At 44.1% G+C, this 17,090-nt stretch overlaps 1 protein-coding gene across 10 annotated transcripts in view; it reads right to left on the bottom strand.

Moving 5' to 3' along the window:
* The window catches only part of NOX4 (NADPH oxidase 4), a 135,751-nt gene extending 119,411 nt beyond the window's left edge, over window positions 1-16,340 (bottom strand). For 3 of the 10 annotated variants that reach the window (XR_010069866.1, XR_010069865.1, XR_010069867.1), the window contains exons 1-6: window positions 16,062-16,339; window positions 14,603-14,698; window positions 5,388-5,494; window positions 4,335-4,419; window positions 3,570-3,667; window positions 1,485-1,512 (exon numbers count right to left, since the gene is read on the bottom strand). Coding sequence is in view for 7 of the 10 variants with exons in the window: in XM_063325157.1 (XP_063181227.1) it covers window positions 1,485-1,512; window positions 3,570-3,667; window positions 4,335-4,419; window positions 5,388-5,494; window positions 14,603-14,698; window positions 16,062-16,311 (664 nt within the window). In the remaining 3 variants the exon portion in view is untranslated. Of the gene's footprint in view, window positions 1-1,484; window positions 1,513-3,569; window positions 3,668-4,334; window positions 4,420-5,387; window positions 5,499-14,602; window positions 14,699-14,917; window positions 15,301-15,441; window positions 15,560-16,061 lie in introns of those variants that run through there. The other 7 variants (XM_063325157.1, XM_063325187.1, XM_063325140.1 and 4 more) reach the window with 6 other exon arrangements.
* Between the last annotated feature and the right edge of the window lie 750 nt (window positions 16,341-17,090).

Below are 17,090 nucleotides of genomic sequence, written 5' to 3'. Positions count from 1 at the left end.
TTTTTGGTGTTTCCTCTCCTCCCCGTTTCGCTTTTCCCCCACTAACTACAGTCTTGAATACTTGCTCTTCCCAGAGCCTCGCATCCTTAAGCCAGGAGGTTCTTTCCCAGACTGATGTGAAAAGCCATCGCACTGTAAATCCTTCCAAACCCTTATTCCTTCTCTTCACTGTTAAAAAAATCAGCCAATAAATCTAGTTTGGGAAGAGACCCTTTTTTTGCATATTTGTACAGCTCCCATTGCAGCGAAGTCTTGGTCCCTGCCTGGGCACTCCCACGGCACAAATAATAAATGTTAATTAGCCGCTGTTAGGATGGGGAGTGATCTGAGAAACCTTACATTTAAAATTAAAATCACAAAAAAAAATGCTTTTTGGAACAATGTGCTCAGACTTTTTGCTCAAACTTTTGAAAATGCAGTATTTTCCCAGCTGCCAGAGGGTAAAAGGAGTTCCACCTTGCAGATCCTCTGTGCTCAGCTACTGAGGCCTCAAAGTGCCCCCAGAAGCTGTAACATTTGATGGAGCCTCCACACTCAGTCCTTCTCCTTTATGCAAGATATTAAATGTGGCACTGGAGGCTTGTTCTGATCCCCCCTCCCCATCTTTAACTCCCTCCTCTGTGAGTTACCTTCCTTCAGGCCTCCACCACGGGTTCACTGACCACACCAGTCACCCAGCCTATTTCCAGTTAGCAGTTAACTTGTACCTCAAATTTCTGTCATTTCACTTTCTCACTTCCTCTGCTTTCAACTGACCTCAACCTGCCTAGGGTTTTCGGAAAGCCCTTTTCCACCAAGGCTGCCAATTCTAGTAAATGTATGGGATTGACAGGTCTAGAACGCCATCAGCTGCTGACCAGAATGATTCTTTTGGACCCTGCCCTAAATGACACAAAGTTGGAATTTTTTCATTTGGTCTAAATAAGGACCTTTGCCTCCGAGAGGACCTTGTCCTGCTTGTGAAGCACTACAGCTCGGGCTCGTGCCTACCTGTCCATACCCAAACATTGCTCCCTTCTAAATTCCTGCACCAAAAATGTTCTTGCTTATTTATTCTTTGTAAGTGCTGAAGCCTGATTCCCATATAACAGTTTAGATGGCTCCGAAGTCAAACCGAGCCTTAAATAAACCAGCTGAAGCAAGACGGCTGCTTTTTTGTTGTGTTTCTTTTTCTAGAAATTGGATCATTTAGGAATTTGGGTTTAATATTATGCAGAATCCCTGTTTGAAACTGATGATTTTCCACTGACTCATCTGTACAACAACAGCTTTGAAGACGCTGCTCATCCTACTACAGGGCTTACGTAAGTCCTCCCTCCTGACTACTGGATAAGCAAACCCGGCTTGTATTAACACAAATAACACATCTCAACCTAGCTGAGATACAACAAACGGAGCATGCAAACACGGGATCAGAATGTTTTGTCTGGAGAGTGAGTATGAGAAGCAGCAAACTTTTGCATTCCATTTTGCAACAGACTTACCAGTAGCAAAAAGCAGTTTCCTCGGGTCCTGAAAAACAGACAGGTCAAAAAAGAAGTCAATATATTTGATTTTATATATGGTAATAATATGAATAATGTAATAATAACAAGTAGCTCATAAAGCTCACAGGCGCGATGGTGTAAGCAGTCCCTAAATGTGAATGCAGGAATGGATTTGGTATTTGGCAGCAGTTTACACTGACTGCAATTCAACATAAATTAAACCTTCAACCTTTGCATTCCTCCAGTGAAGACAGTTCCGATCTGTTATGAAAAATTAGGATCCAGATAATCTTAAAAATTATTATTTTTTGAAAGCCTAACTTTACTCAGGTACCTCATACCTTTGGGAGGACAGAGGGGAGCAGGAGAGAGAGAGATTTTGAATTTCGATGAAAGACCAGCAGCAAGAATTTTACAGCCAATGGCATCACCAAGAGATGTGCAGTGGACTCCAGTGAAGCAGGACTGCACACAAAGGAGCTGACAATACAAGGCCAGATGTTCCTGTGTCCTTCACCGCACGTGAGAGGAAGAGGGGATACGTCAACCCCACGGGAAACTGCCTCACTCCCTTGAGTCCTACGCCTCCTGAGGTTTTGTCCTCACTGCGGAGAAGAACTTTGGTTTGTTGTTTTTTTTTTTAAACTCGCACTAAAATGCAGTGAGGGGAGGTGAGCAGCTGTCGTACAGGTGAGAAAAAATGAAGCGTCCCTCTCTGTGACCTTGTCTGCACCCAAACACGCGCCCCCGCATGCAGAAGATGGTGGCAGCATCCAGACTGCCCGCCCCAGCTAACAACATGTTTAAGTGGAATTCAAGCTACTCGAGTACCTAAAATATGTGAGGTTTTGATCCTAGAGTTACTAAAAACTTGTTATTATCCCCATTTTTCTATTGCAAAATTCCTAAGGCTGCTTAGCACAGGCTGCCATGCACACCCTGGCACGTTCTTGCCTGCGGCAAGCTCCTGCTAATGTTCCTGATGAGGCTAAGCCCATCAGACCACTCCTAACACACGCAGACACTTGAGTTCAATCCAGAACCTCAGCACAATAGTTGGTGTTGGCATGTCTGCCTGCCGTAGAATAGCTCGGTGATTAGATCATTCACCCGGGGAGTAGAAGACCTTGGTTGTTGGTCCTTATGCGCCTGGGCTGAGTCAAGCTCTCCTTTTCCAGGAAAGGATGCAGCTGGGATAGGGTCATTCTAAATCTTTCCTAATGAAGCTGGTAGAAAAGAAAAGCAGACTTGAGACCAGAATGAATATAAACAAGAGAGCACTTGAGCGTAGCCCAAAGAAGAAAGAGTCCCGGACTCCGGTCTTACTCCTACAATCTGCAAACATCTCTCCAGCGCCAAATGCACAAGCAAGCACCTGGAGGAGGGACTAGGGCTGGGGTATGCCCTCAAAGCAATCCGCACCACAGTCAGCAGTCAGGCAAACAAAGTATTTCGTAACTAGAAATCAGCTTCCAGCCCAGTTCACGCAGATAACTGATTCCACTCTTCGCATATATACTCCAGTTCCCACTGCAGTTTAAAAATGCAAAATCACTCTCAAATCTCCCTGTCACCAGCACATGTCACATGGCACTATATTCTAAATGTTGCAAACACAGAATGTATTTTTCCAAAACAGCAGAAGTTTCTCAATCAGGCCCACCCGAGGAACAGAGAGAAGCAGAAGAAGAGTCGAACAGCCTATTTCAGTTGGAAGGGACCTGCAACAATCATCTACCCCAACCGCCTGACCAGCACAGGGCTGAACAGAAGTTAAAGCATGTTGTAGAGAAGAAGGAGAACAGGGCAGAGCGCAGGTGAAAGGACTTGATGACAGCGTTCTCCACCTCTCCATCCAAGAGGTCTGAATCCTGCTGCCTTAAACAAAGTGCTTAATGCACGCTTCGTCCAGAGAAAGAAACAAAATCCACGGCAATCCACATGATGGTGACTTTTCAGTGCACAAAATCAGCAGCGCTCTACAGATCACAGGATGTATCTCGCAATGGAATTGGATATAAGAATAATCATACATTTAAATTATATACTTAAAAGCAAAATATAAAAGAACAGCTGGCTCACCTCACCGCGATAGTTTGCTGCATTTAGTGACAGGAAGTCTTCATTGTAGTTCTCAGAGAAGTTAAGAGCGTTCACCAGATGAGCAGCAACATGTAAGACTAAAAAAAACCAACAAGAGTAAAGCTGAGATCCGTAAACAAGAGGTAGACGTTCCCCTGAAGTAAAGAAAAGTGGCTACCCAGATGCCAAGCCGTAATCACATCACCTGCTTGAGATGTATCGGGGACTAAGGAATTATTTTTGCTAAAGTAAATCAAGTTATAGATATGCATGGCAGAAAGCTGTATGCATTTAAGATATTACTTTTTTTTTTTAACACTAGAGCCATCATTTCCACACTGCAACGCTTCAGCTGGGAGACAACATTCAAAGGTGTCCACCAAAGAACACTTTTGCCTTCAGTTCAATGGGTGTTTGCCTCCACTGCTCCCTCTTCTGCTGATAAGCCTGTAGCATCCCGCTTCCTCACTCAAATTCCTCAGGCACAACTGAAGGTCAGCTATAATGGCAGATTTTGACCTGATCTCATACACCTGTCCTTTCAGAAACTGGAATTTTAAGGAAAGGCTCGGCGTTAGAATGTAAGCTCATGTGTTTAAAGGAAAAATAAACCAAACCCCACACACATCCCAGAAAGCATTCACAACGTAAGGCAGGGAAGCACAGAGCAAGACTACCCCCAAATGTACTGTATAAGAAAAACCACAAAAACCGGCTTTAATGCGTTTCCCAAACAAGCTGCTGCTCAGCACAGCAAGATCTCACCTGAAAAGATGCATATTGTAACACCACACGTCACATGGAAAGTTTTACTTTTATCTAGCAGCCTTCTGGTTTTCCGGCTGGCAACCTAATAAGAGAAGAATTCAAGCAATCTCTCTTCTAAAACAAAGCAAAGAGCAATTGAGCTGATTTAATAGCAACTTCAGCTTTTACTAGGCTTAACACCCTTGCAAGCACAGTACCTAAATTTAAAAACTACAGGATTATGACAATGAGTCAGTTCTGAGGTCTTAATATAGAAATCACAGTTGGGTCAGTATTCCACATAAAGTACATAGAGCACATAAAGTAACGTCCCTTCTGGCCTTAAAATTTAGGAATTCCAGCACTAATTGCTGTCGGCATCACTGAGCAGGATCGGGGGAAAGGTGTATTTGCATACGTGTAGGTATCTATAGGCATCAAATCTTACAGGTACTGTCACATGATGAACAGAACTCATAGGTTCAGTTGGCAACCGTCTAGAAAGCACAGGTGTTCCTCAAAAGCATCACTTACATCTCTGCCAAAGCAACTGACAAATCTCAAACAAGCTAAACTATTGTTTACTGAACACTGGTACGGAAAACAAACGCTCTTTGCTTTGCCAGAACTTTTTTTTTCTCTCCTGATAGCGAATATATCAGGTTGGGTATTTTTATTTAAGAGTTCTGTCATTTCCAGTAGGACACTTCTGGTCATGCAGAGACTCCGTTCTTTTTGCCCTGTTGAATTCTACCAGGAAGCAGTGGAGAGGACACAGATGTCTTTCATATTAGAGCTGGGAAAGGAGGAGAAGACTTCGTCTGGTTACAGTTCCACAGCAAGACCCTGCGCTTCAAAAACGCCTTCAAGAAACCCTCCTCACGACAGGGCCAATCAAACCAGACAATGCCAGCCAAGGGGTCATGAACCTAGGCTGAACGATACTTGCACCAGGCAGGTACATACTGTATAACAAACAGGGATATAACAGATATTTTCCTATTATTTTTAGACTAAACAGAGACCGGGCCCTCCTCTTCTCAGCTGCTGCATTCTGAGGACAGTACTCACCTTCTGGGATCCCCGCAGGAAGGCCAAGAGAACACGGCACATGGGTAGAAGGACCAGGCAGCAGTTGAGATTGAGGACAGATGCTGAAGCTCTGCTAACACACAATCCTAGCTGAACAAATACAGCAAGAGTTAGATTGCAGGGAGAAAAGACGTTCAAATGGTTCCCTATTCAACCTCCTTTTCTTGGCTGTGAACCCAGATGGTTCCCATGCTCTCTTGACTCATCAGAATAGCGGAGTTTCATGATGTTTGACCTGTACTGAAAAAACCACTGTACACACAGCATGCCGTCCTGTTCTCTGAGTGAAACAGCTCTCACCTTTGCATCAAAAACTTATTTAAAACTAATTTTGTGACCAATAATGTCAGCAAATGACAAATTTCTACTGAAAGAACCAATATCCTCACCGGTGCTCAAAGCCACGTGGAACAAAACTATCTATCTGAGACAACAACAAGCATCCACTGAGAAATTACCTGAAAGCTTCCACAAGCATAATTAAATAAGAGGGATAAATACTATGAAGACACTAGACAGCCACTTAAGTTTAAGCGTAATGATTTTCTGGTAAACAAGCCAGAAAAAGATGTAGAAAAATACTGATTCAATTAAATTGAAATGATAATATTGTTTCAAGGACTGCTATGGAACTGTCACGGAACTCCTCATCCATTCACACCACGCAGTGCCAGATTTGGACCTAATGACAGTAGGTTTTCTTCATTTTAACTACTCAATAGCTGGGAACTGCAATGAAATCTAATTTCACTAATGCTTTCACTGGTATATTTGGAACTTACATAATTAGAACAAAAACACCTGTCACATAAATGAACAAAGCACCCATTAATGTCATAACCGGTATTTTTTAATCTTATTAAATTCTCTCATTCATTTATGATTTTTTAAAAAGTTAGCAAAATGCCATTGTTCGCCTAGTTATTAGGTTGAATTACCATTTTACTACCTTATATAAAAATGCTTTTAGACTGTCAACAGATTTCTGGAAGGGTATTTCTTACAATGTTCTCTAAGCCCCAAGTTTTTCAACTCCTGAATAAATTAATTAAAACTGTTACAATATTATAAGATAACTCAAATACTGCAGAGGTATGTGAATGATTTGAACAAGTACGAATTATCTAATAAAAATTACTGAAGATGTATTACTTTTTCAAAAAGAAACGTTATGTAAAAAAAAACAGAACATTTGTTATTTTTCAGTGAAAAACATTTCATTAGTGAAATGTGTGAAATGTGAAATTAGTGAATTTATTATATTCATATCTTTCTTATCAAGAAGAAGAAAAATGGAGAGAAATACAGAGGTTTTATTTATTCGGTAATATTTTCTTACAGAAATTATTAGAAAAGCCTTGTAATTTCAAAATTTGTCATTGCTATTAGTTGTCTTTTACAGACTTATCTACATGTCTCAGAAATGGATGAATATATAAACTAGTAAAAATAAACAAAATAACTGGACTTCAGCATGTCTAGCAAGATCACAAGCACAACGGCATGACAGGAGCTTCTCAGTACCATAAACCACCAGAACTGTTAGAGTTAGTACAACCCATGTACCCCACCTGCTCTGCGGTACGTCTGGGCACAAAACCAGTAGGCAAACAGAAGGTAAAGGTGGTGAATCCACCTGAAGCATCAAAGTCTAGGTAAATTCTGTTTATTTTCTGGCTACTTTACATTATTTAGTTGGACCTGAGTGCTAGGGACCTTCTCAACAGAGAAGTTCTCCAGACTTCAGTCTGGAGAAGAGAAGGCTCCGAGGAGACCTTCTAGTGGCCTACCAGTATCTTAAGGGGGCCTACAAGAAAGCTGGGGAGGGACTTTTTAGGATGTTGGGTAATGGTAGGACTAGAGGGAATGGATTAAAACTAGAGATGGGTCGATTCAGACTGGACGTTAGGAAGAAGTTCTTCACCATGAGGGTGGTGAGACACCGGAACAGGTTGCCCAGAGAACTTGTGGATGCCCCTGGAAGTGTTCAAGGCCAGGCTGGACGGGGCTCTGAGCAACCTGGTCTAGTGGGAGGTGTCCCTGCCCAGGGCAGGGGGACTGGAACTAGATGATCTTTAAGGTTCCTTCCAACCGGAACAATTCCATGATTCTATGATCCTACGATTACCCGTTCCACAGAACAAAGTGGTCATAAGGGCATCTTCTCCCAAAAGCTGGTCATGAGACGTAGGAGAAATTACCCCACAAAACGTGCTCTACCTTGTTCTCTGCCGTGTACATGTGGGATCCCTGGCAAATGTCCCAGGAGCAGCTCTCATGGAAGTTATCCTGAGAGGGACACTTACAACAGAGGCACCTCTAACCTACTGAATTCTAGAAAATAAGACTAGAATGAACTACATCACCTGGTTCTCCCACTCTCCAGACCTCCTCCACCTTTTCTGCCAGTGCAATGTTAGTCCCTTTTTCCTTACATAAAACCTCCCTTGCTTCTATTTCATCTGTTACTTCACGCTCTTTTCACATGCACTGTGAGAGACTATTCTTGTTACTTTTCCCTCACAAATCATGCTCTTCAGCCTTTAGATCATCCTCTGCCCTCCCCTCTGGACTCTCCCAAGTGGTCCAGAGACCAAGTGCAATGACTGCAACTGGGCAGCAGCTACAGTGGCCACAACCTCAGCAACCGACCTGAGATTTTACTGAATGCTGATGTCACTTTCCGCTTCAAAGCATGATTAAAAAAAAAAAATATGTGAACAACAAGAATAAATATTTCTCTATCCACAGTAGCTTAAAGTGACTTTAGAACATTGTAAGTATTTTTGCACTGACAGATAAAATGGCAATATCCTTGAAATTATTTGACTTAATCTGATCTAGTTAGAGATGTCCCTGCTCACTGCAGGGGGGTTGGACTAGATGACCTTTAAAGGTCCCCTCCAGCCCAACACATTCTACGATTCTATGAATGGAAAGTAAAATGTCTCTATAATGTGCCATTTGCATATACAAGCCTGTCTCTATTTTCATTAATTATTATTCCTCTAAAGGGAAGCTAAAATGAGCTATACACCTCATAAAAGCAATAACTTCAAAAACATGCTCATTAAACGCATATAAGCGTTTTTATTAGAGCTTGCTGATGTGCTACAGTATTTCAGTGATTAAATGAGCATGATTTGAAAAACACAAGAATTGCGTAGAACTAACGTTATGCAAATCCAAAGTAAACGGAACCATTTTTGTAGCCCTTGACTAACACCGAAAAGCTGAAAAAAGTTGCAGAACAATTAATAAGTAAAGCAATTTGAAAATTGTCGTAATTTCTGATATGACCTATATGAGAGAATCATGGAATGTGCTGGGTTGGAAGGGACCTTTAAAGGCCATCTAGTCCAACCCCCTGCAGTGAGCAGGGACATCTTCAACTAGACCAGAAGTTACACCATTAGTTTCTTAAGAATTTATGTTGTCTTTGAGTTTAAACATAAATCAGGCATGATATCAGTTACCCGAGACTTCCTTTATCGGGGACAACTATTCTTCTTGCAAAACTTCAACAAAACAGTCTAGTTTGGAATAGTCTAGGATGGAGTTAATTCTACACTGTATAGTATTAAGTAAATGAAATAATTTATTCTAAGAAATAAGTAAATTGCTAAACAATTTAACTGGTACAAAAACTATGAATGAGCTATGATGAGTAGAAAAGGCCACCCTAACCTTGCTTTGTGTTTTTCCATGACACTATTTAACAAATAGCAGATATTCATTCATAATGCAATTACTATGGAAGAATGCCCTCATATTAATTCTAATTCAAGGCTATCAGCATCTGTAAAAAGAAAAATTAAAAAAAAAAAAAAAGACAGGAGAAAACGACTTCTCCAGCTTCAAACAGTTTCACCAACGGTTCACTTAAGGTTTTATTCTGAAATACAGCTGGGCAATGATTGCTGCAATGAGCCCATGACCAATTTGAAAACAATGGTAAAGTAATACATTTAGCGATGCTTGGAATCACAATTCATTCAAGACCCAGAAGAATAACAGAGTACTAAGTTTGCTCTTAACATATATCCAAAGGCTAAAAATATCCCTATGGAACTAATTCTTTCCAAATGGTTTCCAAGTGGTCTCTTTCTTGACTTCCTTCGCATTGCCTGGGTGGCACAGTAACAAATTATCATAGTGTATTCTTGGATTTTTAAACAATAGCAGAATGAAAGACAATTTTTGCTCCAGGGCAACTTGCTGGTTCTAGAAGGGAATATATATCCTTATTAACTAGTTAAGAAATGAGAGAAACATAATCCTCTTTTCTTCCTAAGATTATCCTTGTCTTAAAAAAAAAAAGGTCTTATTTCATGTTAGTAGCATACGAAATTGCTGTAGGATCAAAAAGAGTGGAAAAACACCCCCAAAATCTCTGCTGGACGCTCTCTTTCATCCACCCTTTGCTGACATCAAATCCAAGCGTTTGACAACCTCCTTCTGTACTCTGCCTACCCGGTACCACACGCTGTTATCCCATTCCATGGAGGGGCAGAGAGGCCTGGAAAAACTAAAGGATTAATCAAATTCACAGGGGAAATCTGTGGCAGAGACAGTAGGGAACCGGATCCACTACAAATTCAAACCTGGTATCCTCAAAACTCCTTCTCCAGGCAAGTATAAAGCAATCACCGTATTTTACTTCTCCACAGCAGCAGAACAGGGCTCCAGAGACACAGTGGGAACGTAAGTTCTCCAGCTACCCCTGTCTGATGTACGGTCCCACAGAAATCCGGATGGACTCCTGGCCACGCTCATACAACGCGCAAAGTAGGATGGAGAGGCAACGAGGCAGTTCCCGTTGGGTGTTCTGTGGGCTGCAGGGGAAACGAGCTTCTCTGCAGTCAGGCAATTTATTTCAGTATTAAGTTGAAGGCTAAAGGAATTTACTGTATATCACAAAATTCCCCAAAGTTCATCAGTTATAAATGCTGAGATGAATGTTACCTGCAGCCACTGTGCACAGAAATCTAATATTCAATATGTGGTTGCAAAACGTATTGGGGAGTAAAATACAGGAAAACATCAACAAATATTGTCCTATCTCACCTTTTAAGCTCACCTTGTAGAAAAAAACCTGAAAAATCGAATTGTGTATATACTTTTAAATATACACGCACAGAGCTTCCATAGCAACGTAAACCTATTATTAAACATTTTTGCTACATGTAGCACCTAAAGAACAAATCCCAAATAGCCTGGTTACAAGACGATTAAATAGCAAAACTACACATTAAGGAAAATAAAGGGTCAAGGTACACAGCTCCCTTCAACGCTTAGATGCGTGGGGGAAGGAGGCTGCAGAGCGGTTGCGTAAGGATCAATGGAAGCAGAATTTGGCCTCCATTAGCAAAATCTTTATCATTACGATAAAGTAGCAAGGAGAGACATGCAAGTTACGGGAACGTATTCCAAGCAGTAAATAAAGATGACACAAACACGATGCTCAGGAAGGCAGCAACTGTACAGATAAAAAAGTGAGGCAGCACTTTTCTTTTTCGGTCCCTTTTTCAGTTATTCAATCTTTTCCCAGAGAGCCCCTTCGGAGAAGGCATTATCTCCACTTCGGTGTGAAACCCAGAAGCTCATCTCTTGCATTAACGGCCATTTGACTACATTAGAGTTATCTGAGCAGCGACTAGAGAGGGAATAGGGAAAGAGAGACCTTTTATGCCATGACAAAATGAGCCCAATGCTTTCTATTCATGGGGAACTCAAGGAACAAGAAACAGGTATTTCATTCAATGCTGTTAAAAGCAAGATTTGAGTTCTATAATAAGGCCAGTACCGAATTTAGGACTAAATTTGTTGGTCAAATGCAAGCAAACTTGTTGGATAACAAATACAGCCAAGCTAACGTGAAGGGAGAAATCCTGAAGTCCACAAGGAAATTAATAATTTGGGAAACTTCTCTGACCGAGAACCTCCAACAATGGAGATTGTGGAGTCACGTCAAGTAATCTGTGAAGCTTCCTTTCTAATTCACACAGACTACATCCTGCGCTACCTACCATGAAGATGGAGATGAGAATCTTCCTTTCCTCTTTGTCACAATCTTTTACATAAAATCAGTGCCTATTGTCTTCCTCACAGACTTCTCTTTAGGCAAAATAATGCCACAAGTTTACACTCATTGAATTATGAGAAACTGAGTTTTGGTTTTTTTTATTTGACTTACGTTCCTGAACCAGCAGCAATGAGTGCACTCATGTACTAAGACTCTGACGTGCAGTGTTACAAGGCAAAAGTGTAGGGAAGGGGTTTACATCTGCTAGGTTCTGGCTAACTTAGACCACAAGAATCATATAATCACAGAATTATTCTGGTTGGAAGGGACCTTGGGATGTCTCTATTCCAACCTCCCACTCAATGCAGGTTCAAGCCCAAACTCTGACCAACTTTGCCCAGGGTTTTATGCAATTAGTTTCTGAAAACCTCCAAGGACAGAGATTCCACATTGAAGACTTTATGCTGGTCTCATCAGTAGGACTCAAACTGCAAAGTGGGGACGTTTGACACAACGTAACTTTACCCACTAAATTTTGTAGTGTCGAATAGACTGATTAACCTTCCCCCAGCACATCAGTGCCATTGACTTATTTATTCTCTTTGCACTTCCAGGACGTCACCATGCTATTATTGCCTTTTTACAGGTGCAGACTTAAGGATCAGAAAGACTGACATTGAAAGATTGAGAGTTAGGTACCGAAATAATTTCAAAATCCTGTGCTAAGTATCAAGATTGCAGAGGATGCAATCGACAGAGAATAAAACTGGTCTCCTCCTTCTGCAGAAGGCCGAAGGAAGGCGAACCACTTCAGTGATCACTGCAGGAAAGAATTTTCTCCTTCTTCACATCAGAAAGAAAACAAGTTGCATGAAAACATGGCAGAGTTGAATCTACTCGGATATTCAGTCCAAGATTTCATTTCACAGTCTGATTTACCACAGCAACTCTTCTTGTTCTCCACCCTGTTACTTGGAAAACAATAAAATTACCTGTGGTAAATCTTTCAGTGCTGCAAGTGCAGAAGTTCTTCAGGAGATTTTAAGCTATCGCAGTGCACAAAGAGAGAAAAGAAAACAACTCCTTAGCAGACCTCGCTGAAAAACAAGTTGGTTTCGGTTCATCATCTTAAGACACAAAAAAAAACCCCAAACCAACTATTGAACTATAAATGAAGAATTTTCATCTAAATCCCCGCATTTTCAAACATCCAGAAATGGCACACAGAGACACTGCAAGCCACTCACCCACATATGGAACCAAGAGGAGAGTGTTATGAGACGGGCCACAAGGTGGACAGTGGCTACACAACCCGATGTAAAGAAGAGGAGCAAAAATCCCCACGAAAGGGAACAGCAGGCGTAGCATGGCCGTGCTTACTCTGTTTCCTGAAGAGACTAAAATTGGGTTCAGTCTTCCCAACCCTTGCAAAACAACCTGTATCATTTATACACATGTACAAATACATTGAAGAGATGGGAGAAAGATAATTTTGGTGTCTTAGAATGGTATTTGTATGATATTTAGTCAAACTGTAAGAAGTGAGTTGTGAGGATGTTTTGCAGTCTTTAATGCTTTCAAAATTTTTAAATTAGTTTCAGAGCTTTGGTCAAAAGTATCTTTTAGATTTAGCTTTTCACTTTCTTCCTCATTTAAAAAAGTTTCTAAACTTCTTTGGTAATTTTTCTCACAGTTGCAGACACAAACCAAACACATGGCCTCCCAGCTCTCATCTCCTGACCAAGACAGTGAATCTGTTGCTTGAATCAACTCACAGGTTCTCAACACAGATTATATTACTTTCTAGATGTCTTTCATTGTGAAGTATAAGAAAAGCAAAAAAAGGCCAGGTGATGAGCTGGTACAAGGCAGGTGAGTCTTCTGAAGTGAGAGGAGCTTTGCTGATTGACACCAGCTGACAACCTGGCCCAACATGTTGACCCAAGAACTTTCGCTTTATAAACAACCCACTTGCTCTGCCAGGAACAAACACACTTTTCAAATGGATGCGCTGGGCTGCAACGCTATTAGAGATCATGGTAAAACTAAACATGTTTTCATGGTTTTTCTCTGTTATAAAGTCATCATCATGAAGCATTTAGGTATTTTCATTCCCTCCTTTTTGCATTACCTTTGCTAAGATTCATTTCTTAACACGTCTGAGTCAGCCATAAGAAAAAGAGAGAAAAGTGTATCAGGTCAACTTACTTTCAAGCAAGTTCACAAAGGCTTACGGGGCTGGCTAGCTCTGGCAATGATATCAGCCGTAACAAAAAATATATCCTGCCCAAGATAAAACCCAGAGGCTCTACAGCAGGTTGGGATGTGCATCATCTGTGCTTTAGCCCCACGTCAACTCTGCATTGACACCCATTCCCGAGTCTGCCATGGTGTTACAAAGCATCGTGTTATTCATCCACTTTCTCTTGCATTCTCAAAATCTGAGCAACCCTAGAGCACTTTCCAGGAAATTGTTAAGCCCTTTGGACAGAAGTCATTTCAAACAACCGCAAGAGCGTGGCTGTGGGTAACTTCACAAGACAGACCCGTATCTCACTTCCCCATATTATCTTTTTTTGGATTCTTCTGGTGGTGGTGGATGTTACCCTCGCAAAATCAAAACAGTAAAATCTTCATTAAACCATTCAGATTCCAAGAATTTGTTGTTAGAAAACAAAACTAAAATAATATAGATCACAATGATTTACACAGGAACTACGAGGATGACAAACACCGAGTAGAACTAAGACATATCAAAAGAATTCCTTCAGCAAATATGTATCGCAATAACTGGATTAGAAAGGATTTGCCAGCGCAAGCCCATAAGCTTGGCTAACATTTTGATGACAAAAAGTCGATCTCCAGTCATCTCTTGAGCATGTTTGTGTTCCTGTGAGCCTGTCTGCAGCTGGGAGCACCGGGAGGGGGGAAAGGCGGGGGAAGGATAGCTGTCCCACACTTGACTGGCTCTTTTTCTTCTCCACGCTGTTCACTTTCTACTCCTAAACAACTGTCAGCAGTATCCCAGTCCTTTCCTATTTGATCTTTCCCCGCTTTGTGGCGTTAACAGGCAGTTTGTGTCATCCTTGATTAGCAAATGCATCCTGTCCCGTTCCCATCTCCCAGCATCCCAATTTCCAGGGCAAAAAGTAATGTCCGGGTCACTCACCCCTAACATCTGATGCAAATAATAATACTGCAGCCCTTGATAATAGAGCAGGAAGGTTTTCCAGAAGAGCCACGCATTGAGGGAGAGCCAGAAAAGCTAAAATGAAACAGAAACAAGAGTTTGTAAGCGAAAGTTGCATGTGCAAACTTTTCAGTGGTAATTTCATTCATAAAACTTGTAAGCGTGTAGTTTCATAAACATATGGAATGGGAGAGAAACAACTTCGAGCATTTAGCATAAAATATTTTAAAGTATTAAAAGGAATAGCCCCTGCGTGAGAAGTTTGCACTTTCACTGAACTTCACAAAACTTTACCTTTGTGACTTCAGACGACGAGAGCTGGCAAAGCCCTCGGCGTACAAAGCGCCGCTCCCGCTCTTTAGTTAAATATTGCAGTTAAAGGCTCAAAGAATAAAAAATACCAACAAAGAGACAAAGACAAAGGCAGGGCGAACGTGACCTCCACGAAGATGCATCCTCTGCCCCTCAACTTCCCCCAGGCGGCTCTAACAAAGAGCACGGCGCGGTGCGGAGTGCCCGCCGGACGCGGACTTTGCGCGCCTTGTCCCCGGGCACAGGCGGTGTCCCCCTGCCCGCCGCGCGCCGGGGCGCAGCGCGAGCGCATCCCGGGGGGCACCGACGCCCCCGCACGCCCGGCGCCTCCTGCGCCCCGCGGACCCCCGACCTCCCCCCCGCGGCTCCACGGCGCCCCGCCAGCACCCGCCAGCCGCGCTGGCCCCGGCCGCCCGCCCCCCCCCCCCGCGCCCCCCTCCCCAGCCTTCCCCGCAGCTCAGCCCCACCGAGGGCACCCCCCCGGGTCTGGTGGGGCAGCCCCCTACCAGAAAGAGGTGTTTGCTCCCCTCGTTGGCCAGCCAGCTCCTCCAGGACAGAGCCATGGTGTGGGGCAGGAGCCGGTGGAGGGGAGGGGGGGTTGGGGGGGCCGATGGGGGGGCGACGGGCGGGCGAGCCCTCCTTTTCAGCGGGGCTGAGCCGGTCCTCCTCCCCTCTCCCCACCCCTCACCCCCCGCCCTGTCTTCCGGCCGCCGGGGCGTTGCGCTCCGGCCCCGCCGCCCCGTTCTGCAGCCACCCCCCCATCCCCCCCGCCCCCCGGCTCCGCCGCTGCCCCTTTGTCTGCCGACGGGCGCCCTTTGTCCGTGCCCCCCCCTCCCCGGGTCCCGCAGCCCAGCCGCGAATCGGCGCCCCCGAAAGGGGCTTTGGGTCGCCAGCGCCTCTGCCCCGCCGCGGTGCGGCCGCCTCCCCGCATCCCCCCACCTTGAAAAGCGCGTCTCCCCGCCCGCGGGGGTCCCCACCCCCCGGTCCCTGGGGTGTCCCCCCACTGCCCTGCCGGCCCCCCCCAGGGCTGAAATGCGATACGAGAGGCAGGAGGGAGTGGGGGGGCAGCCGGCGCGCAACTGCGCTGCCGCTCGGGGGAAAACAAAGGGGCTGTCCCAGCACCCACCGGTGAGGTCTGCGGGAGCTCCTCGAACGCTGAGGGGGGCCGGAGAGTGCTGTCCCCAGTCCGACCCTGCCCCATCAGGCGTCCCTGGGGGGCACTGGGAGAGGCAGGCTCCTGTGCCTGGCACAAGGGTGCGGGGTGTGTGGCCACACCGCGGCGACAAGAAGGGCGCTGTGGGCGCCTCCACGTCCGTACTGTCCCGAGTTCTCATCACTGCGCTTCGAACCAGCCTACTTTTTGTGGTGGTCTTCATGTTTGGTTTGGTTTTGGTTTGTTCTGGGTTTTTTTTTTCGGAGGGGAAGCTGCACCAGTACTGATTTTTATATTAAGAATAGAACTCCCTTTTGTTACTAGCAGCTTTTAAATACACCGCCCTGAGTCAGCAGGGGAGCTTCCACGCCAAACCGGGCGTCGTGGTGTACACGGCCGCTCCTTGAGACAGCAGCAGCAATGACGGCTGGCAGCAGAGCAGGGCTGTTCTTCCGGGAGATGCCAAGTCCAAGGAGCAGCGCCGAGAAGTCTCATCCAGCCCAGCTTGAGCTGGCTGTCTTCCTCTTACAGCTCGGAAAGTTGCCATTTTTTGTGTTCCTCATGAGCCACATACCAAGGGTCTGCAGAAAATTGGGAGGAAGCTAAGTACCGTCTTTTTCCAAGTTCCATATAAAGATGGAGGGAGCGTCTGACCCATATGTGGCCCTAAGCTTAAAAAATGCGAGTAGGACACGACTCCTGTGAAACTCAGTTGGGGGTCCTTTGGCTGCGGCAGGAGCCCTGTCTCAGAAAGTGGCGGGATTTCTGCGGCCATACGAGGTGCCAGGTGAAGTTTCGGAACAGCAGGACAGAGGATTACAGCTATTTTATATCATCCAGTGACACTAAAAGGAGAACTAGGGAAAGGGAAAATTCATATTTTGAATTTAAGGCTCACCAGAACCATAGCTGGATGCCAAAGCAGCTCTAACAGCAGAAGAAATAGTATAGTTTATTTATCTTGTTTGATATTTTCATTCACTTCCTCATTTCTCTCGGAAT

Source organism: Chroicocephalus ridibundus, chromosome 1, assembly GCF_963924245.1.
Source record: "Chroicocephalus ridibundus chromosome 1, bChrRid1.1, whole genome shotgun sequence".
NCBI lineage: Eukaryota > Metazoa > Chordata > Aves > Charadriiformes > Laridae > Chroicocephalus > Chroicocephalus ridibundus.
Note: the sequence above shows the minus strand (reverse complement) of the source record. Positions and strands in the feature narration are given on the sequence as shown.